General features: G+C 40.4%; 2 protein-coding genes across 3 annotated transcripts in view; one reads left to right on the top strand and one right to left on the bottom strand.

Moving 5' to 3' along the window:
• MRPS35 (mitochondrial ribosomal protein S35) overlaps positions 1–6608 on the top strand; it is a 44478-nt gene extending 37870 nt beyond the window's left edge. For both annotated transcript variants that reach the window (XM_029953387.1, XM_029953388.1), the window contains exon 8: positions 6303–6608. In XM_029953387.1, the coding sequence (XP_029809247.1) occupies positions 6303–6572 (270 nt within the window). In that variant the 3' untranslated portion in view covers positions 6573–6608. The remainder of the gene's footprint in view (positions 1–6302) is intronic.
• Positions 6609–11982: 5374 nt separating this feature from the next.
• On the bottom strand, positions 11983–18140 carry MANSC4 (MANSC domain containing 4). The gene is made up of 3 exons (XM_029954508.1): positions 17912–18140; positions 15248–15382; positions 11983–12653 (listed from the first exon to the last, which is right to left on the bottom strand). Exons 1-3 carry the CDS (start codon positions 18138–18140, stop codon positions 11983–11985), a joined length of 1035 nt encoding a protein of 344 aa, XP_029810368.1.
• Between the last annotated feature and the right edge of the window lie 7335 nt (positions 18141–25475).

Here is a 25475-nt window from a genome sequence, read left to right as displayed (position 1 = left end):
ATTTAGCCTCAAAGAAAATAATTAGCTTATAAGTTGAAATTTGTTCCAGTGTCAGTAGTATTGCATTTGAATAATGAGGTATTTTTTGGCTTTGCCAGCCCTGTTTTTTATTTCACCCGAAGGAGAGTTTCAGCAGATGCTTCTTAGGAACAAGCATATGTACCCCCTTTCTAAAATATTTGGATATGAAAACACTAGTTTTTAGCTGGGTACCTAGACACATCCAGGTCTGCCTAGTACCATCTAGCACACGGTAGGTTTTCAGGAAGTGTCTTCTGAAAGGGTGCCCGGGAGCAGTCACAAATGAAAAGGGAGCTTTGTCTTTTGAGTTCTTTTCTTGCCGTTTATTTGGTGAGGAAATCTTGGGGTTTTTTGTTTGTTGTGGTTTCTTTCTGTAGGCGTTCCCATCATTTGAATTTTGCTGCTTTTATCACCATAGTATAATTTTTTTTAAGTTTATAGTTGGCTCTAGAGGCTTAACCAAATTCTATTTTCATTTTTTTACTACTGTATAATTAGTATTGTGTTCTTTCACCAGGAAGTGCATGGTTATTTGATTGTCTCTTTTTTTTTAATTTAGCACCATAGCTTTTTTAAGTTAGAAGTATAACTTAATTACAAGTTTTTGCTAATGAAAGCTATAGTTTTTTATATAAATAAACTTATTTAAGAATTGCTGGTCCAGATTAGATTTCCCAAGCTCTGTTATTGCAAACTTAAAAAAAAAAAGTCTTAAATTTTATTTGTATAAAACATTGTCTTAGTCCATTTAGGCTAATGTAACAGAATGCCACAGACTAGTCTGTTTATAAACAACAGAAATTTGTTTCTCGCAGTTCTGAGGCTGAGAGGCCCACGATCACGGCATTGGCGGATCTGGGGTCTAGAGAGGGCTTAACGGTCTGGCTATGTTCTCACGTGGCAGAAGGGTCAAGGGCTGTCTCTGGAGTCTCTTTTCTGAGGGCATTAACCGCATTCATGAGGGCTCCACCTCAAGACCTAAACCTCTCCCAAAGACCCTACCCCCCCCCCAAATTTTATGTTGATGCCTCTTAGAGATGAAAAAATATTCTGAAGTGATGAGCATTATGGGCAGCGTTATTATTTGTACATCATTGACGAAGATTAGAAAATGTTTTGGAAAAGCTTCTTAATATATCATTTATAGACCAGCATCTCTTCCAGTTCTTTGCTCTTTACCAACAAGCTCCATTTGGTTGGCACTCATCTGTGAAAACCTCTACATTAATGACTAGAAAAGATTTCCTTCCTCATAAGGTATATTGATAATGATTAGCTTTTATTTTTCCTGCTTGAAAAATAGACATTCTAAAGATGTTGTAAAGATGTTTTCTTACATTTAATATAAGACTTCAAAAAAAAATGGGTGTCTTTTTCTTGACATGTGTTGGGGCCCAGTAGGCAAAAAAAGCCCTCAAACAATATTTGGCCTCCTGGGCCGCACATATGGCTTCTGTTCATCCTATGATTTTCTCATTGCTTTGCAAAGAGGCACATACTTTTAGGCTTTGAATCAACTTGGGTCAGTCAGTGACCTTCCCTTACTTTATTTTCTGGCTCTTTGTCTGCTGTTGGGAGTGAACATAATCCTCTGCCAAAAGATTTGCTTATAAAAGGATGAGCATCTTACCCTTGAATAACTGATGAAGGGCCTTAAGGAATGTATATCTCCTCATCTTATGCTTAAAACCAGACTATTATTAGGGGATTCCTCTTTTGTAATGACTTAATCCTGTTACTACTGTCCTGATAAGAATGACCTTTTCCGGAGCATGTCTTTACTTCAGGGACCTTGAACTATGTAACCAGTAAAGAAACGATGTAATCACCCATGGTATATAAGACCCTGGCTATCTTAATGAAGTGTGGCTTTCCCACCATTCACGTTGTCGTCTCCGTCTCGTCTGTCTCTTCTATCTGCTTTCCTAGAGATATTGCACCGACACCAACCCCCTACTCTGGACCTTTCGACTGGGGTGTGTGGGTTGGTCCTCCGCAGACATGAATGCTGTTTTGTGTGTGTGTGTGTGTGTATTTTCTAATCTACATCTGATTAGATATAAAAAGCCTAGACCCAAAGGAGACTGCAGGAAAATTGGAGATAACTCAGTGATTTTTAAGAACAGGGAGTGAACTGAGGAATTTAAATCTAATAAGTGATACGCTTGTCAAAAAGACAGTAGCCAGCATCATGAAAAATTACCTTTTATATCAGTGATAAGCAGTAAAGACCTCTTGTTTCTTTAACTATTTTATCTAAACGTCATCAAAATCAGTGATTTTGTGAGTGGGGATAACTGCAGAGCATTTGGACAACTGCATCTGTGCTTATTTGTACTTTGAAAGTTTCAGTTTACTTACTGTTTGAAGCGGTAGTGACGCACTTGACATGGAAACATATTTTGCAGGTAGGCTAATAAGGGTTTGAATCCCACTCTTCATCCTTCTTAATAAGCTGTTCTTAGTCGCAAGCATTTTCGTGTTTACTCCGAGCCAGGTGCTCTAAGTACATGGATAGTCCTTACCTCTCCTAACCAGCAGAACGGCCCTTGAATCAGTTCTTATAGAAATGCAAGCCTATCATTGTAGTAAGTGATGTAACCAGGATTTAAACTGAGTTCGGTAAAACACCAAAACCCATATTAAATATAGTATGAGTACTGCCTCCCTGTGTGATCTTGAGCAAATCACAGTTACACATCCCCTAATTCTGAAGCCCTAAAAGCTTTGGAAATTGTTAATCTTTTTATTATAACTTATTCAGTGGCAAGATGAGACCTGGATGGATAAAAAGCTATTTATAGCCTTGTTCATCCCATTTATTGTGACTATTCAAACATGTTGCTGCAAAAATGGTAATACGTTTGGGGAGCGCTCCCATAGACCATGCACATACCATGTTATAAAATACATGGTATTAGTAAGGACTGCAGATTTGAGACAGTAGAAGGGCACACACTGCCCAAGGCAAGAGGGACCACCCTTGTAATACCTTAACATTCCTAAGGGCACGCCTAGAAATAGAAGCTGCCTAAGGCTAGTTACACCCTATGTGAGGGTCCTGGGTCCTGGGTCTACTCGATTGGTTAACACTCTAAATGTTGTAATTGGATAAACCTGCTGTCAATAATGTGTAATAATAATTGGATCACTGTACCTGTGTCACAATTTCCTGTAACTCCCCCTTCCCAAACTCATAAAAGTCCTACCCCACCTTTGTTCGGGGCTTGCTCTCAGCATGGGTCCACCACGCCCGTAAAGTCTGTGAGCCCGAGTTTAGGCCCCGGCGAGCCGAAACCCGTAATAAAGCCCTTTGCCTTTGCATGCGTGACTCAGTCTCCCTGGCAGGCTCTGGTTTTTGGGGGCGATAAAGAAATCTTGGGTATTACAGTATGTGCACCATGTATTTTATAACATGGTATGTGCACCATGTTAACTTTCTAAAGTACGAACAATTCTGAAATCTGAAACATTCCCAGTGGCTGTGGCCCCCCGTTTAACGTCCATAATATTTAGTTTTTTTTATCTGTAGAGCTGTTAACACCTAACCTAGTAGGTTTTAATAAGAATTATATGAAATAGTTAATATACGTAAGTATTTAGGTCCGTGATAGGAATAATTGTTAAATTTATTGGTATCATTACTGTCATTCATTATCTTGGAATTTATATTCAACTATGCAGAGTTTGGATCCTGAAGTTAGGATTGTCGAGAACATGAGTTTTCAGCTTGCAGCTGAAGCCTGACCCTCCATTGTGTCTGTGCAGGATTAGTCAGAAGCCATGCCTTTTCCAGAATGTAGTTACTTTCACTCACCAGTTCAAAATGGTAGTAATTTCCTCCTGTAACTGTACATTATCCCTTCGTGCAGGATTTCCTCACCTCGTTTGTGTCCTTACACACTTAGAAAATCCTTCCTGAGATACTAAGGAGGACGCTCGGGGCTGCTTCTGCTCAGGCTCACCTGCTCACGTGAGGGCTGAGGGACTCTGGTCCCGGCATACCTGTAACACTCCTTGGCGAGGCAGTGCAGAATTGTGTAGACCAGGTATAAGGGGAAGAGAAATGAGGCGTTGGAAGTCACTAGTGGATTTGCACTGGTTACCTCTTCTGTTTAAGCATCTGTTTCAAAGCAGTTAAGAAAATCCACATAAACCTAGGTGAAATTTATAATTTTTAAAATAGTTAATCTCTCTTTTTTAAGAATTGGGGTTTTAAAAAAAATTTTTTTTAATGTTTTTTATTAACTTTTTGAGAGACAGAGACAGACAGCATGAGCAGGGGAGGATCAGAGAGAGAGAGAGACACACAGAATCTGAAGACAGGCTTTAGGCTCTGAGCTAGCTGTCAGCACAGAGCCCGACCTGGGGCTCGAACCCATGAACCGTGAGATCATGACCTGAGCTGAAGCCGAATGCTTAACCGGCTGAGCCACCCAGGTGCCCCAATAGTTAATCTCTTAATTGCTTGTCTTCTCGCAGTCAAGAATGAAGTAGACTGGGAATTAAAAAAAGATTGAGGTAGATTGACTCTTTCACTTAATGCTTATATATAACGTATTTGTTGGCATCTTAAATATACTTCATTTGTAAGCTGGAATTATGAGAAACTATAATATTGTCTTAGCATTTAGAGCACTTCCAAGAATAGATAGAACCAATGAAACATTTAATTTGGGACATTTGTTTTTTTAAGGGGCTAACATTTATTTCTTCCCCAAATATTACAGTAAAAATCAGGTGGGATAGGATAATTTGTCAATTTTCTTTTGAATGTAAAATTCAGAGTTCAGCTGTTAAAAGTTAACGTGCAGCAGGCTTGTACACACAGGCCCCAAGAAGTTGTTTCCGTTATCCCTCCCCCTCACCCAGGCCGATAGCTTCACTACCAGATAAAAAGGGGTAAAGAGTTCATTCTCAACCAGATATTTCCAGAACATCAATGGACACGTTGCCCTCAGCCATGAATTCAGGATGGGGGGTGGCGGGGTTAACAGTATTGGGAGCTGCCAGTACAGATACCCCACTTCGGCTAAGGGATTGCAAGGTGAGGAGAAACACTCTGCATCCAGTTGTTTCTCTTAAAGGAAAGGGCCCTCCCCTTTGAAGGATTAAAGGATTTCTTTTTCTTGTGTTTCTCTGTGATGGAGGAGATGCTTTTCCTGGCCTTCAGTGACCTGCATGGGGTTAGCCCGAGTCTGTGGCATCGCCAGGGGCCTGTTTGCAGGTGGCGGGGCTCCTCCTGACCAACTTTTGAGGGACAAATTTAAGTGCTCTTCTCTCTTTTCCTGATTGCTTACAGTGAGGGTTGGGACAGGAGGCAGGTGTGATGGAAACGGTCTCCGTGGTACTCACTTAATTCTGGGGAGACTCGGAGCTCTGTCTGCTCAAATTAGGGGCTCTTTCAAGAGGTGTTTTCAGAGATAAAATATTTCTGGCAGCCTTTCAAATCTTTCTTTTAATACTTCAAAAATATTATAATTTGGGGGGTTTACCACCTTCAGAAGTTAGAATACTGGGTGATTCTATCATAGCATAAAGCTCAGAATATGTTCTGTGTTAATTGGGGAAGAATGTGGCTGGCATTCAGCACTCCTTTGAGCCATTAGCTGCATTCGTTGATTTTTCACAGAATGTTACATCTTCATCTAAATCATAAATCTGAATTATATTATTATAAAACCTAACTGTTCCTTAGAATAGTGTGGTAATAATTTTTGTAAAAATAAACAAGCAGTAACAAAAATTGTTTCCATTATAGGAACAGAAGATAAAGAAAGTAACAAAATTCCAGAATATATGAAGTTAGTATGACTAAAAATCATGTATTACACATGTATTTTATATTTTTTATTTTATTATAATAATTGGTCTTTCTTGTCATCTCCACAGGCATGTTACAAAGATAAATACAGTCTCTTCTCACTCTTCACTGTTTTTAACCTCAGAAATGTGAAATGTCAATGTGTTTAAGTTTAGAGATTAAAAAGTTGCCAAAAAAAAGTTTCTGTATCTTTGTGAAATTTGCCGGGCAGGTCAAGTGTGAGTGAGCTGTGTGGGTAGAACTAGTGAGTGGCAAGGAGTATTCACTCAGTGAGTGTGCCGTCTGACGCTGTCGGTACGGGTGGACGGCAGTGCTGGGAGGGAGGTAAAGCAAAGTTCACATGCAGAGCGTGACAGGGACTCTTCATATTTTGCAGGTTCTCTTTCCCTAAGAACAAAGCAAAACTTCGTTTTGGGATAGTATTTCTTAGTTTTCCGAACTCATTTTTCCCTTTCAGAAAACCGAAGAATGGGAGAAAGAGAAGACTGAGGCAGACATGGAAGAGTATATATGGAAAAATAGCCCCTCTGAAAAAAATATCCTGGAAACACTTCTCCAAATTAACGCTGCTGAGAAGAATCCGGAAGTAAACAAAGAAGAGCTCCTTGGTACAAAGGAAGTTGAAGATTACAGAAAGTCTGTTGTTAGTCTTAAGAATGAGGGGGACAATGAAAACGCCCTTTCTCAGTACAAAGAATCAGTGAAGAAGCTATTAAAACTGATGTGACTTATGTAGAATAAACTGCTTGATATGTTAATTTTATGATATATCTGTAATCATTAACAACATAAATTTGAAAATGTTAAAAAGGAACCATTGTTTGACATATTTAAAAAGATTCCTTTCATTCTAGTTCATAATGGCAATGATTATTCAAATGTTTTCTTATTTGTACAGTGTGGCAGTAGAACGAATTTAAAAATCAGATGCCTGGGTGGCTCAGTCAGTTGAGTGTCTGACTTCAGCTCAGGTCACCATCCTGCGGTTCGTGGGTTCGAGCCCCGCGTCAGGCTCTGTGCTGACAGCTCGGAGCCTGGAGCCTGCTTCGGATTCTGTGTCTCCCTCTTTCTCTGCCCCTCCCCGCTTGCACTCTGCCTCTCTCGCTCTGTCAAAAATAAATAAACATTGGGGCGCCTGGGTGGCTCAGTCGGCTAAGCCTCCGACTTCGGCTCAGGTCAGATCTCACGTTCGTGGGTTCGAGCCCGTGTCAGGCTCTGTGCTGACAGCTAGCTCAGGGCCTGGAGCCTGCTTCCGGTTCTGTGTCTCCTTCTCTCTCTGACCCTCCCCCTCTCATGCTCTGTCTCTCTCTGTATCAAAAATAAATAAAACATTAAAAAAATAAAAAAATAAATAAATAAACATTAAAACTCAGTGATTCCTTCTGGCTTCTGAAGTGTATTTTATTTCTACCATAATAACTTTAATATTCCTGTATGTACCTATATTGTTATTTTGTCACTTGCTGTATTTCTTTCCCTACAAATTAGCACCTATTGGTCACTTTCGAATACAGATCTTCCTCAACTTACAATAGGATTATGTCCCAATAAATCCATTTTAGGATGAAAATATTAGAGGTTAAAAATGCTTTTTTTAAAATAGTTTTTAAAAAAACATTTATTTTGAGAGAGAGCACGAGCAGGGAAGGGGCAGAGAGAGTCATAAGCAGGCTCTGCATTTTCAGCACAGAGCTGATCATGGGTCTCAGTCTCACAAACTGCGAGGTCTGCGCTTAAACCAAGAGTCGGACCCTTCAGCAGTTGGCGCCCCCGGTTGAAAATGCATTTAAATGCGCCCAGTCTACCAAACATCATCGCTTAGCCTATCCTATGTGAAACTTGCTCAGAACACTTAACCTCAGCCTGCAGTTGGGCAAACCCTCTACCACAAAACCTATTTTGTCATGAAGTGCGGACTCTCTCAGGTAATTTATTGAACACAGTAGATTGAAAGTGAAAAGCAGAAGAGGTGGACGGGTACAGACTGGGTGTCCGTGGACCACTTGTTGACCCCCGTGATCCCGTGGCTGCCACTGCCCAGCCCCACAAAAATGCATGTCCAAAACTGAAGAATGGTTTCTACAGAATGCATTATTACTGCTTTCACACCGTTGTAAAGTCAAAAATCGTAAGTTGCATCGTAAGTCAGGGCCAGCTGTAAGGATTCTGGTTATTTGGGAAGCCAGGCCCAGAACGCAGTCCACTGATGATCGTGCAGTGCTTTTCCACATTACTGCTGTCCACACAGTGCATTTTTCACAGATGCCAATTCTGATCAGAAACAGGTCCTACAAAGTATTTTCTAACCTAAATATTTTGCTCCATTCCTCTCTTTGGAGCTCATTTTATGTTAATTCAACTCTGTTTATCATTCAGTTTTCTATTTGCTGGGGCTCATTTCTCCAAGCCCTAGGGTGCAGAAAAGTAAAAATGGAAATTAACTGGTACTCCTCTCTCTATAGATTTCCCAATAAAAGCTTCTACAGCTCAGAAAAGAGATGAGGTGTAAGGACCTTGAAATTAGAGTAAATGACAAAGTAAAAACTGCTCTAAGAAACATTCCATTCAATTTAGCTGTCAAGTCAGTATTTTTAAGTATATCTGCTAATTCTTACCACTTACAATGTCAGTAAGTGATCAAATTAAAGGAAAGGAATTCTGTTTGGTATTTGTCTAGGACTTATTTTGCCTAACAGAATTAGAGAACATAAAGCCAAGAAGGATTTCAAGACAATTACCCAAAAGATTTGTATGAAATGAAAGTATGATTTCTTATCATTTCTTATGAAATGAAGAATCTGTAGGTTATTAAGGACAACAACATGACCTTGAGTGCAAAAAGGAGAGAGATGTTCTAATCACTGTATGGAAATAGCAAATGAAAAGCAAGGTAGATTACACAACTTTTAGATCAGGTTTAAAGCATAATTTCAATGTGTTGGAATGTTATAGTCCTTAGAGATTCATAGAGTTTAGGAAAATTCAGATGCAGAGACAGATTGAAGAAGGAAACACTTCAAAAACAGGTTGAGGAGAAATGCTCATTTGGGAACATGTAACAAGGTGGGAGATGAGGGTCATCAGTCCTGCGGTAGTAATAATACAGAGCAGATGAAAGGAGAGGAAGTAATCATGTGTAATAAAGAATTTGACCCGGCCCTAAGAGATCTGGACTTCACCTACATACACTTACTGGAAGGCAATCCAGGTCATATCTTGCAGGAGTATCTCTGTTTAAGGTAAGAGCTATAGTCACACAGGATTTTAGGGTGGGGCTGACCACACCTGATAGCCTTAGCCATGCCAGAGAAACCACAGGATTTAGAGGAGGGGCATTGAGTCACCTAGGATCAGGCCCCCTGGCGGCTGAGATCAACCACCCAGGTAGTCAGTGATGCCTGTGTAAGAGAGCCTCCACAAAATCTTTGAACACTGAAGCCTATGCAGGTTTTCCTGGCTGGCAATACTGTAGGCATAGTGTCACACGCTGGTACAGAGAAAGTGATGCATCTTGCCTCTAGGGGAAGAGGACACGGAAAAGCTATGACTTTGGAACCCTCTTGGACTGCATCCTATGTTCTTTCCTTGGCTGAAATTAATCCATATCCTTTCCCTGTAACAAATCATAACCTTGAGTATAACAGCTCTCCTTGAGTTCTGTAAATTGTTCTATAGAATTATCAAACTTGAGGGTGGTTTTAAGACAGAATTACCCCCTCCAAACTTACCTTGTAGATAAGTTGGGATCTTGGAGAGCACTGTACCTTCTAAGCCTTTGCAGCTTGGCTGTCTAAAGGCAACTGACCTCAACACAGGCTGAAGCCTTGACACCTAATGGCAAAATCTTAGAGCTGTAAGATTAATACAAAACTGCTTCAAAAGGAAAGCAGTTGCTGTCATTGTAATTTTAGCAATAATTAAACAGCACTGTCATTAATCAGATCTTTGTTCCTTTAATCCAATATATACAATGAACATGAACATATTTATCCTTATAAGGAAGACATTGGGGGATATTTGCTACATTGATAGTCACTGCTGACTTCAAACTCTTAAAAGTTACATAACTCAGAAGTTGCTTAAACACATAAGCAACTAAGAAATAGGACAAATCTGTTTTCTTAATTGTAGCATGTGTTAGTTCTTTCTTTGCATATATTCTTCCCAACATTGGTTAAGTATTTCATAATCCTGGACAATTACAGACTTTTTTAAAGATGTCTGGCTCGTTACAATGTTGGAAAGATTTCAGTATCATGGTTACTTTGCAATTGAGTGTAACAATCTTGGCCTTGGTGGTTAACTGGATCTTGAGAGTCTTTGTTTCCTAAGAAAGGTTTAAATTCTATTCACATGTTCTCTGGTCCTTTTGGCTTCCAGGGAGGACATGGTTTCTAGGCCTGGCAGTTTTTGCTTTCTGGCTGACTCTGGTCTGGTTGCATCTGTGGTCACATTTTACACAGTTTATCGCATGGTCAAAGGCAGTAGCTGAGGAAGAGAAGGAGTGTGAATTTGCTTTCTTACAAAGGTAAATATGTTTTCTCAAATGATGGTCACTTCTATAAAACCATCAATTTTAGGGAAGGAGCAAATTCTGAGAAACCTCTAGGAAGAAAAAAATTTTCTAGCAGTCTTAGTTTTTCAGGAAACCTTTAATTTGTATATATATTTTTAAGAAATAACCTTCTAAAAGATTGTAATATTTAAAGACTGCTTCTTGAATTATTTATTTAAATATAGTTTTAGGATAATTTAAATCTTTATATCCTCCCTACAAAATATAGGACTTTTTCCTAATGAATTAGGAATGAAATTGATAAAAGTTATATTTAATATCATTACTAGCAAGTAAGGGTAATTTGATGAATTTTTTGTCAGAATTTTCTCAGACATTTTTTTCAGACTTTTATTGTGGCTAATATTCCACTGGTAGAGATTTTGTAAATTTTTTTATGCGAAAAAAGAAAGACATTTTTTCCCCCACAGAGTATCAACAACTAGGAAAAGAAAAAGAACCACTTCTTTAGCCACTGGACAATCTGTTTTAACATGAGAGAACTATTTTATTAATCCTATGATAGAATTTCCTCTAATCTACATTTCATGCTTATTGCCTGTCTTTTAATATCTGTCCTCATATTTAAGAAGTTTCAGGGATGAGATTAAGGGCCTAAAGTTTAAAATCAATGGAGACTTGAATGAAAGGTATCTGCACTTAGGAGTCTGGATATAAGATTTAGTGGGGCGTGTCTGGTGTAAGATTTGGACAGAGGTGAAATGTCTACAGCTAGAATTCGCACCTGGGAAAGCAATGTATAAAAAACAAGTGAGGGATGTAAACTAAAACTCCCACGCTTTATTCAACAGAGATCAGCATAAAACCCCAAGATTCCAGTATCGAGGTTATTCAAAGGCATGTCAACTTCAGAAAATGAAGATGGGTTAGGATTTAAAAGAATGAATCAATTGAACATTAAAACTATATAAAAGTAGGAAGCACTTGCACCTGGGTTAGTAACTAATAATAATGCTCTTCTGTTCAAGCCACTGCAAGATTTTATTAACATACATGATCATTTGCCCTTGACAGTAGGCATCCATGAGATTTTCCTCTCTGTATCTTTTTTTCCACGCACTTTGGGAAAATGAGGCTTTCAGAAGTCTGAGGGTGATTTCAAGCCTGAACTGTTGAACCTGATTGCCTATTAAGTCCTGGCTTCACTACTTACTAAGTGTGTGACTTTAGGCAAGATGGCCTCTCTTCTCATTTTTCTCATCTGTGAAATGGGACAATAATACTATAGTGGTTAATAAAAAGCACACCAACTCACAAAGTTATAAAAAAATCAATGAGTGGATACATGCATAGCACTTAGAACCGTATCTCTCATGCAATGCTGAGCAACTGCAGGGGTCAGAATTCTGGAACTTCGGCAAAGGGTACACTTCAAAAAATGGAAATAATTTTTTAAAAAGCAGTTAAGTTTATCAAGTGTTGGCCTTTTTTTAGAGATGGGTAGGAGGCGGCATTCCGTGCAGTTAGTTTCTTTCAATTTTTTAAAACCAAACTGCCCTTGTTTTACAGAAAATAAAAATGATACTCTTGAAAGCTTACACTCCCCCTGTGATTTTTACTATTAAGCATTCTCCTTCAGAGTGTTAAATTTTTTAATTTGCCTGGATCCTGACTTTCTCTGTCCTGGTTTGTACTGACTCTGCTTTCTACAGCACCTAGATGCCAGGATGATTATACAACAGCAAAGAAAGATGACAGAGGTACAGAGGGCCACCGGAGCCAGCCATGCAGTTGGAGTCACAGATGTCCCATCAGCTGTCATGCCTTCATCCTCAGATGTGTGGTTTCTGCTGTTGGGCCCCTTGGTTTTGTTCAGTAATTGTTTGCTGCTGTTGAGTCGGGATGGGATAGGCCTAGGAAAAAGTTTTGTGTCTACTGGCATAAAGAAAGGAGAAACAGTCTTGTTATCTGGCTTGTTGATGAAATCAGTACTGCGTGACAGCGTATTTGCCTCTGTGGTAATGGAGTTATTCAGGGAAATGAAACTTGCCCAAGAATCTGTGGCTAGTTCCTTGGAAGACCTGGTCTTGTTTGTGTTTACAACCAAATCTTGATGTGTGCTTGATGACAGTGCCTCTACTGATGGGAGCATTGGGTTTATCGTGGTGCTTTGTTGTTTATCTAAATTCGGAGCTTTTAGAATCCTTAGTCTGTCCCCTGTATTAGATGAAGAACGGGTATTTAGATATGTGGGAGGTGATTGTTCAAAAACCAGCAAATCTGGATCTATACCTGAAAAATAAAAAGTCTTATTGTAAGTTAAGAAGACAGAGGAGTCTCGGATTTGCCGCTGAGTTAGTAAACTGAGCTTAAGTTCAAGTTCTACTATTGCATACTTCTGAAAGCCTTAGAAACATACCGGCCACATCTGAATTTATCTTAACTTTCTAGGACACTTTCCGTTATAAACAAGTTTGGCTACTTCATGGAAGATTCTTTGCATCTGCCTGGGCATTTGGGTAACAATAGACAGTGTTAGTACAAGAACTGCAAAAAACAGCAGCATTTGAGATCTGTAGCATTTTAAAATTAAGTTTTAAGGGGCACCTGGGTGGCTCAGTCTGTTAAGCGTCCGACTTTGGCTCTGTGCTTGTGAGTTCGAGCCCCGCATCAGGCTCTGTGCTGACAACTGGAACTTGGAGCCTGCTTCAGATTCTGTCTCTGTCTCTTTGCCCCTCCCCTGCTCTTCCTCTCCCTCCATCCCCTCTCTCAAATATAAAATAAAATATACAAAAGAAATTAAAATAAAGTTTTTAAAAATAGGGCCCTAGGAGTGTGACTGTGTTAGAACTCATGAGCAGAGCCCTCACTCTGATCCCTTCTCAGTTCCTGAGGGTCCTGACTTGGTCTTCGGTATTTTCTCTACTGTAAAGGAGGTCCTTTCCTTCTGACTTCAATATGCACTAACATTGCTCCATCTGTAAAGGGGAAGGAAAAAACTCTCAATCAGTTTCTGTCTCTCTCTCTCCCTACAGACATTCTAACATCCATTTCCTTTCTTTGGTTTTTGCCTTCTGTCATCTGCTTTCATCCTCACTATTCTGCCAGAATTATGCTTCTGAGGTAATCGGTACGTTCCATATTTTCTGACCAGTCTCATGTCTTTGGCAGGCTCTTATCCTCGATAATGCTGGCCATACATTCCTTAAAATTCTCCTCCCGTGACTCCCTAGGGCATAGACTCTGCTGGCACTTTAGCCCAGACAGCCTGCCTCTCATTTTTCCTTTCTTTTGCTGGTTCTCTTCTTAGTCCTAACTGGTTGTGTACCTTCCACAATCCTTAGTCCTTTGTCTTCTGCTGAATTTTCTCTTCATCTCACACCCCCCCCACACACACACACGATTATCTTCATCAACTGTCACCACTACATAGGGTGGCACTGAAATCCGTATCACCAGTTATTTCCTCTGTCTTGGTCTCTGGCCTCATTTCTTCCATGCTCTACTGAAGGTTTCCACCTAGACATCTTGTGTCATCACTGAGCATTCCCAGAAACCACGTCATTTTGTCTGGCTCGTTGTCTCATTCAGTGGCATCTCCAGTCTTCATCACCCATGCTCCAATCTGTACGTGTCACAGAGCGGCTTTTGATTCCTCTCTTTCCTTTTCCTTCATCCGAAAAGTAACTACATCCTATCCAGTTCCCTCCCAATGTCCGATAATCATCCCCCCTCTTTGCTGCAGTTATGCTTGCCGTCTCCGGATCTCATGCCTCCCTCACTAGATTTCCTAACTTGCATCTCACATATGATTTTGCTCGACTAAAGACAACCAGACTAGTCACTTTCATGATGGCAATTTCTCACTAACTACCTTTGCTGGTTCACTATTGCTGTCAAAGTCAAACCAAAACTCTACTCTGTCCAAAGCCATGTTTTTGTGACCTGGCCTGCCCTGTCTTACCCATATTTTCATTGCAATCCCAAACATGCCCCTTTTGTAGCTAGACCTGTTTTCTTCATGGTGTGATATGAATTCATCTTATCTCTGCCTGGCCTCTTCCATGAGGCTACCTCTGAATTTAGCTTTCTTTAGTCTCCTCTTCTTTTGGGTGCTGTACTTGGGGAAGTATCACACATTTTTCTATTCAGTTACACTTTTTACACTCATTGTGAGACTGGTCACATCAGCTAGACTGTAAGGAACTCGAGGGCCGAGAGGTGACTGCAAGCCTCTGCAATGTTGCACACAGCCCAAAGCATTAAGTTCTCGCTAAGTACAAACTGATGATGAAATTGATCTCCTTTGTAATTTGATGACAAAAGTCTATTCTTTCATCTTTACCAGTTTGCACCCTGAGATTATATACATAAGCAAGGGACACTTGAATAGGTATTTTTCTAAAATAAAATATACTGGTTATCTTGGGACCATTGGTATGCTAACATATGTTAGTAAGTGCATTTCCCTGTCCTTGACATCCATTTCTGTAAAATCCTTGCATGTGGTGTCAGTGGACCTCAAAACTGCGATTAAGCAATTTTCTCTATTTCCTAGTAGCACCCTTAGCCACTGCAGTCGAAATGCCTATTTTTGGCCCTTGCTAGGGGCCCCTGGAATAAATGTAATGCTTAAGCTCTTCTTCAATCACATGTGATGTGTGATCATCTGGAATGAGCTTGTCATTGCTGAACATGCCAAACTAAAGGGAATATCCTCTAGTTTTCTTCCCTGGATGCCCAAAACTTTTCCAGATAGAGATCACTGGAAAAGAGTGACTCAGGGAGTCACACATTGTTATTGACAGCTAGCTTTTAGGTTTTTATGTTTCTACTAGAATATTACCAATATTCTTCAAAATACAAAAAAATACATAAATCATTACCTTCTGTTATGTTGTACAAAATGGCACTGGTTCCAGGCTCTAATACACAGCTTTCCAATGTTGGGCAGTGAATATGGAGGCAGTTGACATTGTCGTGAATAGGATCATGGTAGAAGACAGCCACGTTACAGGAAACTGAAAGGAAAACAGGCCAGTGCATCTGCAGATGGTCTTGGTTTCCGCCAGCTTGAAGAGCTCTGGGTAACTTACATTTCTTTCAAGAGCACTGGATTAACAGCAAGCAATACATTGCAAGGCCATGTTCAGATACTTTATAGAACACTGTGAACTACCGTAATTGTTTGTATGAATATGGAAAATGCCTTTTTGAAAGAAACTATCCACTAATTTTCTCTAGTCTTTCACACATTCCATTCCACACAGGGTTACCTGGAATCATTTCCCAATCCCAGTGTTTTACGTTCAAGAGAAGTTCAGTTGGCTACAGAAACCTCTGAGGATTTATACATACCAGATTTCCAGGTGCAATGCCATCTCAGAATGCTAAGGTACTGGAGTTCACCAGAGAAAGAAAGAAGAAAACAAAGTGACAAGTGCTGTAACAAAAGAGGGAGTGTGGGAAGGCAAAAACGGCATTCCTAGGAGAGGCCCCGATGGGTGGGTAGGCGGCAGGTCAGGTGAACATGACCCTGACCTTGATTAAAGGGGAGCACTGGTCCCATGATGCAAACCACATCCAATGAAAAGCCTGTTCAGTATCATTTAAAGAGGAAGAGTCGACCATGAGGGGTGCTAGTATTTGGAATTCTACTGAATACTGGTACATCACTTACTCAGGCTGTCTCCCCTTTGCTAAGTAAGTTTGCTCCTTACAACTCATCATATTATTTCTGGAAAACCTTAAGTCAGATTTGTGGGGTGCCAGTCTTCAGTCTGGCAGACTGAAGGGCAACACAGATTTCCCTCTCTGCAGTGAGTAGGAACCATGTTGCTGGGAAACATCCACTGGCCAACGGTATCAACTTCTTTAATAAAAAAAGATTACAGAGGCATAGCGTGCAATTACTGGACCTCAGGCTATGCCTGAGGCTCTTGTGTAATTGCTGCCAGCAAAACCCGTGCTGCTTCTGTGTAAGGTTAACTGTGGGCAGTCGCATCTCCCCCATTATCTCCAGGACAGCCCTCGTTTCTGCACTCTTTCTTTTTTCAGTAGGAAAAAGAATAGGACAGAATTCAATTCATAATCCATTGCTAATCCATTACAGATTACAAATACATTCCCCGAAGACTACTCTGTCAAATTCAAGGGAAAGGACTATAAAATACATTCAAATTTAGATGTCTAAATTTCTGATAAGCAAGTAGTTGATGCTGTAGAGAACAATTTTAAAAGATGTTCTCTATTCCTCTTTGTGTACACCTCAGAGTTCCAGCTCCGAGCAGGTTAGCAATGGCCTGACTGTGGCTTTTTAAAGTTCTGGCTCCCAGCTAAAAACAGAGACGTGTGTTCGTGCCCTTTCTTCTGGAGGAAGAAAACCACAACTTGGAAGCTGCAGAGGCTCTAAAATCATGGAATTCTACTGGATGCATGTAGTATCCCTGGAAGTCCAGAGGACAGAGTTTCCCTGCGGTGGACAGTCAGGTAAACTGATACCATGGGAAAATGCTGAAAAATGACTGCCCCCCACCACCTACCTTCTCTCAAGGCTTATGGGAATCAAAAGCATCTCTAAGGTGAAAATCTGAATGGGCAACCTTCTCAGAAAGATTTCCCTTTAATAAATCAATTGCGCCCTTCTGTGCCTGATTATCTTTCGAGGGCTTAGCCTGGGATAGCTTCTCATACTGTGGTTGGTTTACAGCCTTCTAGTAGATTCAGTCTGTACCCCAGAAATCTTACACGCATACTTGGACAGGAAGCATTGGCAGTTAATAAGTTGGTATCAAACCATGGAAGGAAAGTGTGGAACAACCAATAGAATTATTTTCAAGTTTTGTGTTGCTTTTGCTGTTTCTTTACAAGTAGGTTTAAAATCTTGGAAAAATGAAAAACTAATGAAAGAAGTGTTCAGACAATTATAACTTGAAAATCTGCAATCATGAAATGTTTTCCTAATTGTAAACCTCGATCGTATTACATGGATGATGTTTAATCCTGATTCTGGATTTCAGACAGAAAAAATCAGAATATTTTGAAAACATGCTTTTTTTTTTCTTTTTGCTATTTGACATATATCTGCCTATGTCTTTCAAAACATCGATCACAATCTAAATTCCTATTTAATGCAGCCCACATTTGGTCAACACAAGTGAGCACATTTCAAAAACTTGAAATACCAATATCGCCAAAGAAATTTGAAAGGGAAATTATAAATATTTTTGAAATCAAATATGCCATGTTTGGGGCTAAGAAATATTATTAGTTAACCCTAAAGGAAATACTTTCATTTAGCCCTTTAGTGAGGAAAAGAAGATTCTCTGTTACCTGTAGTTCCCATGGCATTCTGGGTCCTTAGCAGATGTGTAGACTGAGCCAGCACTGACCCAGACGATGCCTCCTACTCTCTTCCACCCCCATGGCTCTCCCTCATCTCCCCTAGTCCTGTTCTTCTTTTCTCTGGAACTTCTACCTAGGGCTCCTTACTTAGTCTTCATTTTCTCAGTTTCTCCTGATTCTTGCGCAGGAGAATCATGAATACATACCATCTTTCCTAAGGCAGCAGCTCCTGCTGCATTTCTGGCCAGTGGTTTCAGAATAATACTTCAGGAACTGAGCTCCCAGCTTCTGAGACTCCTCCAGGTCAATCAGAAGACCCGGAAACCGACGGATCCAGCAGTCTCTGTAAAAAATGGTGGGTGAGCAGAGAGAATGTGAGGCCCACACCATGCTTAGGAGCAGTATCACGCAGGTCGCCAGCGCTGCCGCATGCATGTTCCTGGTATAAAGACTGGGCAAGAAGCCTGAGTCCCAGACAGATGCGGAAGCTGACCATCAGGCTTCTGGACAGTTTCTGGAACTTCAGGGCCGTTGCTGCGGGACTCTCCTGGAGGGTCACTGTCTAGAAAAACGAAGCCATTCTTTGACTGCATATTGATTTTTCTCTGTCTCTTCCCAGCTGAGCCCTAGGTGACCATTTGACTTTCTGACGCTACTTTTGAACATTTTCCAGGCCATTTCGATACTCTGTCCTTTAGCCTCTTGAAGACGTGGATTCTCTCCTCTGCTTTCTTCTTTTTCTGAAAGGGAATAGTCACAGACACCTCTCACTAAGTAAATATAAAGACGAATGGAAATCCTAGCCAAGAGTCTTTCTGAGGAAAACAATAATTTAGTCACTTGACGTCAGATAAAGAAGGATCCATTTCACCAGAAACAAGACATGTTTTTGTAAGGGCACTTCTGTATAGCTTTAAAGGAACCTGTGACTGCAGATTTTTTCCAATCTTTTTTTTCCCCCCTTTGAATTTACATCCTAGTATTCAGGTTCATGAGAAAACCAGTTTGTGCACTGGTTTACATTTTTTGTTTTTATTAAAAAAAAAAAAAAGACCTGAAAGTAAATGAAAACTGAAAAAGAAAAAAATAATTTTAATTTTGCAGTGATTTTGAAAACATTGAATGTAGGTAGCTTCTTCGAGCTGGGCTTCCCCCGCCGCCAAAAAAAGAAACTCTAGCCACAACTTTCTTTAAAAAAAGCATAAATGAAAAGCATTATAATGGAAATTGTGAGGACTTTCGATAGGATCTGTTTAATCTATTTTCTGATGTTATAAGGGAGATTTCTTTCTGAAGCATATACATGAAGGCATAGTATCTCTGAAGTAAAGGTTGCCAAGAAAGGTGTATTTGGAAAATAATGAAAGGGTTTTAAATTTATTTTTCTTTTTTTAATATTTATTTTTGAGAGAGAGAGAGAATGCAAACAGGGGTGGGATAGAGAGAGAGGGAGACCCAGAATCTGAAGCAAGCTCCAGGCTCTGAGTTGTCAGCACAGAGCCCGACCCGGGTCTAAATATTAATAAAATTACTTTAATTGCAAGACCAAAACATTTGAAAAGATACTAAAGGCAGCAAAAATGGCCTCTTACTTTTGTGAAGATTGTGGGTTGTTGGTTCCATATCCCTTGATGATGTCCAAGATGACAAATTAGTTCAAAGCATAACTCTTGCTTTTGTGAATCTATTTTTATACAAAGCGTAAGTGAAAATCAGCTTTTGGCATAATGTACTGTACTGCTCTTTAAAAAAAAGAGAGAAGAAAAAGAAAAGATAAAGCTTTTTATCCTGTGATCTAGGTTTCTCTCATACCTTTTGCACAATGACTCATTCACTTACTTGACAGGAAATGTTAATATTCTTTGAATTTTCTTCTCTCCACCTGTTTCATAATAATAGCTGATCACATATCCTTTGATTTTAGAAACATATACTTTAATAATAATAAGATGAAAATATTTATAAGACTGAAAAACTTTCAAAGCAAAACATTTCACTTTCTCCCAAGCAAAAATTATACATCATCGATTAACTCCTAATCTTGTATAAGCTGCTTAAACTACACTAAAAATGGTAAATATTCTATTGAACTTCTCATAGAAAGCAAGTTTCAGTTGTTTACCTGCAAATAATCAGACTGTTCAGTCTGTTCTGAGGGGAAAGGGAAGAGAGACTTTTTAATGGCAAAGCAAAGGACAGGTTAGAGCGAAAGATCACTCCGTATTTCTCCACAAGATTCTATAGCTGTTGCAATTAGTTCATGCTCTGGGGACGTAAGCTGGAAAGTCTTCTTTCTAACCTGTGTCTTTCAGCCACATTAAATGCAGTTTCTTTTGAGTGATATAGAATTCCTTAAAGTTCTCATGTATCCTGCAGGGATAATGGAACAATCCACAATTGTTTAATCCTTTTCTGTCCAATGATATTCAAGTGAAGATCAAAGTTGCATTTGAAAGAATCTATAAGTTCCAATATAAAAATATGCTGTAAATTTTTTTAAACAAATTTTTTGGTGATTGCATAAACATTCAGTCTGGAAACCTGGAAGTCGGTGGAGCCAAATACTTTGAAACAGAGAGATGGAAACTGGACCGCAGGAGCAGAGGGAGGAATCCATAATGGGTTGGGGTACATGGCTCAGAAATGTCTAGTCTCAAAACTTGTCCATGTGAGATGAAATTGTAGAAACCAGAAATCAACTGCGACTCTGAATAAAAAATTGCTATACAGCCTTTGTACAAAATTTATCAAATACTCAGAGCCTTTACACTATTGCAATGCAGTGATATGCTATACATATTTCCAACTGAATGCCCTTGAGAGATATTCAAAAATTGGATTCTTATGTTAAAAACTCATCTCTTCCAAGAGCTTGATACAGGTGCTCTAGAACCAGAAGTCTCATAAGTGTCCCAGGTGACTTTCTAAGATGTCTGGAGAACACTGATATAAAATGGAAGTTTTGCCTACATGAAGATGCTCAATCTGAATTAAAGAGACATTTTGAAGACCTGTGCTACTTTAAACTCATTTACATCATCCCATATGCTTTAATGAAAGGAAAATATTTCAGTTTTTTTAAAAAGACAATTTTTCCTAAAATATTTTGCTTTTCATTAAATTGATACACATTTCACTTTAAAAATCCAAACCATACATGAAAGTACAAATAGAAAACACTATTCAAGGTCTTATAATCTTAACATTTTGGTTAACATCCTTCGATATACATCTATAAAAAAATATATGGATACAATTTTGCACAAATGGACTCATACTGTTCCAGAAACTGTTTTTTAAAAATCCAATGTAGGGGTGCCTGGGTGGCTCAGTCAGTTAAGTTTCCAAGGCTTGATTTTTGCGGGGGATCAGCCCACGCACCCCAGTGGAAAGGTCCGGAGTAGGGGGTTGGTGTAGGCACAATATCTCTAAGAAAGAAGACAGACAAGACAAACAAGACAGACCAGACAGACAGTGTGAATGGTGGGAAAGCCACACTTTATTAAGATAGCCAGGGTCTTATATACCTTGGGTGATTACATCATTTCTTTAATGGTTACATAGTTCAAGGTCTTTGAAGCGAAGACATGCTCCAGAAAGGGTCATTCTTATCAGGACAATAGTAAGTACAATCAAGTCATTACAAGAGAGGAATTCCCTAGTAATAGTCTGGCTCCAAGCGGAAGATGAGCCTGAAGAATTCTATAAGGAGATTTTACATTTCTTAAGGCCCTTCGTCAGTTATGCATGGGTAAGAGGCTTATCCTTTAACAAGCAAATCTTTGGCAGACAAAGTAAGGGAAGGCTGGAGTTACTGGTTGACCCAAGTTGATTCAAAGCCTAAAAGTATATGTCTCTTTGCAAAGCAACGAGAAAATCATAGACAGGATGAACAGAAGCCACATGTGCACTATGCGGGAGGATTTTTGGCCTACTGGGACCCAGCAGATTTTAGCTCAGGTCATGACTTCATGGTTGTGAGATTGAGACCTGCATTGGGCTCTGAGCTGGGTATGAAGCCTGCCTGGGATTCTCTCTCTCCCTCTGACCCTTCTCTCCTAAAAAAATCCAGTGTAAAATTATGTATTTCAGGGTTTCTAAAGAAAGATCTACCTGTATATCCAAAGTTGTAACAGCTCTGTGATCTTTCATTCTACGTATGTGCAGATATTAACTCTGCACTTCAGCTTTCTCAGCTGTATAATAGAATAAAAAATAGTATTGTAATCCATGAAAAGTACTGACAACAGTGTCTGTCATATAATAAGCAGTCAATAAATGTTAGCTACTATTACTATTATACATTACGTTTTCCAATTTTTCATTATTAAAAGCAACACTGTGCTAAACATCTTGTACTTAGATTTTTTTTCATTCTAGGTCATAAGGTATATTTTCCATAAATTCTTAAAGGAACAGCTGTGTTTGACCATCCGTGTACTCGTTAGTAAAACAGATCATGCTACTATAAAGTGTTTGAAGTGAGTTATAATGGGTTTGTCTTTATTATTCACTGATCAGTGAATAACATCTATAAAATTACAGCCAGGCATATATAAGCAATATTTTCATGAGGCTTAGAAATATTATTTTAGATATTTTGTAAAGGGGTTTACATTGCTTTGATTTGGCATTTCTAGCTGCACAGAAAGTTTACTGTGTGAGTTATAATAATGATTTGATCTTTTAAGATACTTCCATGCCAGAGTCCAGCTGCTGCAGGTCCAGGCCCCCCCCCCCCCAAGGATGACGGCGCAGGCCAAAGAGAAAGTGGGAGAGCCTTGCTTTCGTTCTGATCCCCAGACAAGCACCCTTGCCCATCTGGCAGGCGTCTCCGTCTTGTCTGGTTCTCAAGGTTTATTTATGGCAAAAGGTACAAGGACAAGAAAGGGCAGTAAATGATTCCTCATAGATAAGTTTTACAATTTTAGCCACAGGCACTCATGGTGTTATAGGTATTTTTACAAAACCTCAGGTCTAGCCTCAAGGAAGCATCCTTTAACCAAGGGGCAAACAGCATTCTTTAGTAAAGGTCAGTTTTTTATGAGTAAGGGTCATTAGGCCATTTATAACTAAGAGAAAGTTCCCAGAAAAACAAGTTCTCAAAAGATATGCTTGCTCTCATAGTCCCAAAGATGATTGATACATTTTATCGAAGTAGTGACTATCACAAAGGCATTTAGGCCCAGAAGGTATTCAGTTATCCATATTGCTTAGGGGAAAGTTATGTGTTGCATTAGGGTGTATCTAGTTTACTTGCTTATCTTTTCCCTGACAAGGTGCAATCACGCCTCAGGGACAGGGAGGGGGGACAGCCAGCTCCTGACTTTAATTAGCAAAGCATTTTGAGGTTTGGTGCTCAAGCAGAAATGAAAGTTTCAAGAGGGTAGATTTTGGGAGCTGTCTGGGGGCAAGAGACCGTGCACACTTGCCGTACCTTCACCAGGAATTTTCACTCTACCGGTGAGTTCAAATAGCTCCCAACAGTTCCAGCCTAAATGCTGTTATTATCACGTCAGGGCCAAAAAGCTTACAGGTCCAGTGCCCAGTATCGTCATACTCACACCTCAGATTCCCTGTCCAAGTTGATCAGACTCTGATAATAATACTGTGCGTGAATTGCCTTTCTAATGTGCATCATTGTTTGATAGTGATTTTTTGGGTCTGTTTTTAAAAAGCAAGAAAATACCAGTCAGAGGCATATCTATGACGTTTGGAAACAAAAGCTTCACTGGTAAAGATTCTAAAGGGACAGAGAAGAGACTAAGCGCCTGTTCTTCTTGGCTGACCCACTGACTCTGGCATTGTCACTGATGGAGGCACAAAAAAATCCCAAGTCGAAGCTTCTTTGATATAGGGTGTGCCTCCCAGCCAAATTGCCCAGCTTAAGACCTCAACTAGAGTTGGCACTTTATGCTTCCAAAGAGGTTGCTAAATTCATGGTCACTCATCCACTACAAGCCTTACAATGTCCTGACTGCACCATCATTGAAAACAGAAGTGTGAGAAATAGGTTGAGAATGGAGTTTTATCAGTAATGGTTTAAAGGCCAGGTGAAACAAGGTGAAAAGCTAGAGGTTTTCCCAGTTAAAAAGGGAGAGAAAGAGAGGGAGGTGAATGAGACAAGTCATAGATCCATCTTTGTCTCCTTCACTTTCCCCAGGGAAGCCAGAATCCACTAGAACTTTTTTCTATGTCTTTAAAATTTTGTTCCTTACTTATGGTGTTTTACAAAGAAAATAATGAAGGACAACACCTATGACAAGCTAAGTTACATAGTACAAATGTACATAGCACATAGTACATAGCACAAATGTAACCCAAAAAGGTGTCAAAAGGATTTCATGCCTTATCAATATGATTATCTTTTCTGGTTTTTAATCCTTCCTCCTTCTTAATATACAATATTAAGAGGTAGAGGCAGTATTGAGTGGTGAAGGAGGTAGCTTTTATTTCATAAAGCAGAAATGTTCTTATGAAGGTGTTATTTAACAACTTGCCCTTCAAGAAGACAGGCCTTGCAATAATAAAAAGAAAGCCCGAACACATCTTCTTCCCAAATTGAGACCTATTGTAGCAGAATCTTGGTCTGGGAAATTTTTCAAAAAGGGTTTTGTTGTCATTGTTGTTTTGTAGGGTAAGTGACTACACCCTCTGCTCCCTCCCAATCCTTATCCCTCCATCTACCCAAAGCTAACCTAACAGTATCCCTTTCATCTCCTTCTAAGATCCTCCTATCTCATGAGCAACTCGAAGTCATTATTTGGGGTGAGCTTTCTATGCATTTCTTTGCGATGTTAAGTGAGAGAAACCAGGGAGGAAGTGGTCCTTCCTGAAGTAGTCCTCAGACGGTGAGGAGCATGGGTACGGGGACCGTAGGAGAGTGGCAAGAAAAGCCACCTCTGTAGGCCAGTACCACCAAAAGCGGCCGGACCTTCTGCCCAAAGGATCACATTCTGTCATGGCAGCCCAACCAAACTGGAATAGGAAAAGCAATGTTGGTTAGAAAATACTTTAAAAGAAGTCATGTGTTCTAATTTTGAGTTTCACTCCTGTCTTTCTTTAACTAGCATAAAGAGGAGTAACGGGCCCCAGCAGCAAATACAAGTTCCTCTGCTTGCCAATCCTGTCCATCTGCTGCACGGTGCGCCCCAGTGAGCCCTGCTGAACCTGCTGCCATCTGCCTGGACTTTCTTTCTGCAAGATGGCTCCTGCGCGGTGGCCGTTGAGAAGAATCAGCTCTAGGTGCCACCTACGTGTGCAGGGACGGCCTATAGGCCTCGGCCCCCTGGGACACGATGCTGGATTGGGCTAGACGGGCGATTACTTGGTGTGATGTCATTTTGATTCCCGGGACCCCAGACTCCTTTCATCCCGTTCCTCCCACGCCCGTTTCCCCTTCGTGTCTATCTCTTCCCGCTCGTAAAGCAGCGCGGAAGAGAGAACGGACTGGCCTCGCCTCGCCGCCGGTCCGAGCGTCGCTTGCACTGCTGCGCGCGGCGTGCGGGGGAGGCGGACGCGGCCGCAGCCCCTGCGCCCAGGCCCGCATCCCCGCAGCCCTCCCGGAAAGCCGGATCCACCGGCAGGTCTGGCGGGCGGCAGGGGTCCTGCGGGGCGGAAGTGAGAAGCGAGGCGTGGGAGGAGGCTGCAGGCTGGGGGCTGGGATCCCCTCGGCGGCTGACGCGGCCCCGAGAGCCCGAGCGAGGACTGCGGCCGCCTCCCGACGCCCGGCGCGCGTCAGTCGGGCCTTTTTTGGCGCTGAGGGAGAGC

The sequence above is a fragment of the Suricata suricatta genome, chromosome 10 (assembly GCF_006229205.1).
Source record: "Suricata suricatta isolate VVHF042 chromosome 10, meerkat_22Aug2017_6uvM2_HiC, whole genome shotgun sequence".
Taxonomy (NCBI): domain Eukaryota; kingdom Metazoa; phylum Chordata; class Mammalia; order Carnivora; family Herpestidae; genus Suricata; species Suricata suricatta.
Note: the sequence above shows the minus strand (reverse complement) of the source record. Positions and strands in the feature narration are given on the sequence as shown.

Bases quoted from the DNA above. Each gene is read 5' to 3' on its own strand.
- MANSC4 (XM_029954508.1), bottom strand. From the start codon at position 18,140: ATGCATGCGGCAGCGCTGGCGACCTGCGTGATACTGCTCCTAAGCATG. The intron at 15,383-17,911 runs GTATGTATTCAT...TTTTCCTTTCAG, and splicing joins CTGCTGCCTTAGGAAAGATG to TTTCCTGTAACGTGGCTGTC. The intron at 12,654-15,247 runs GTAATGATTTAT...TTTATTTTTCAG, and splicing joins TTTGTACAACATAACAGAAG to GTATAGATCCAGATTTGCTG.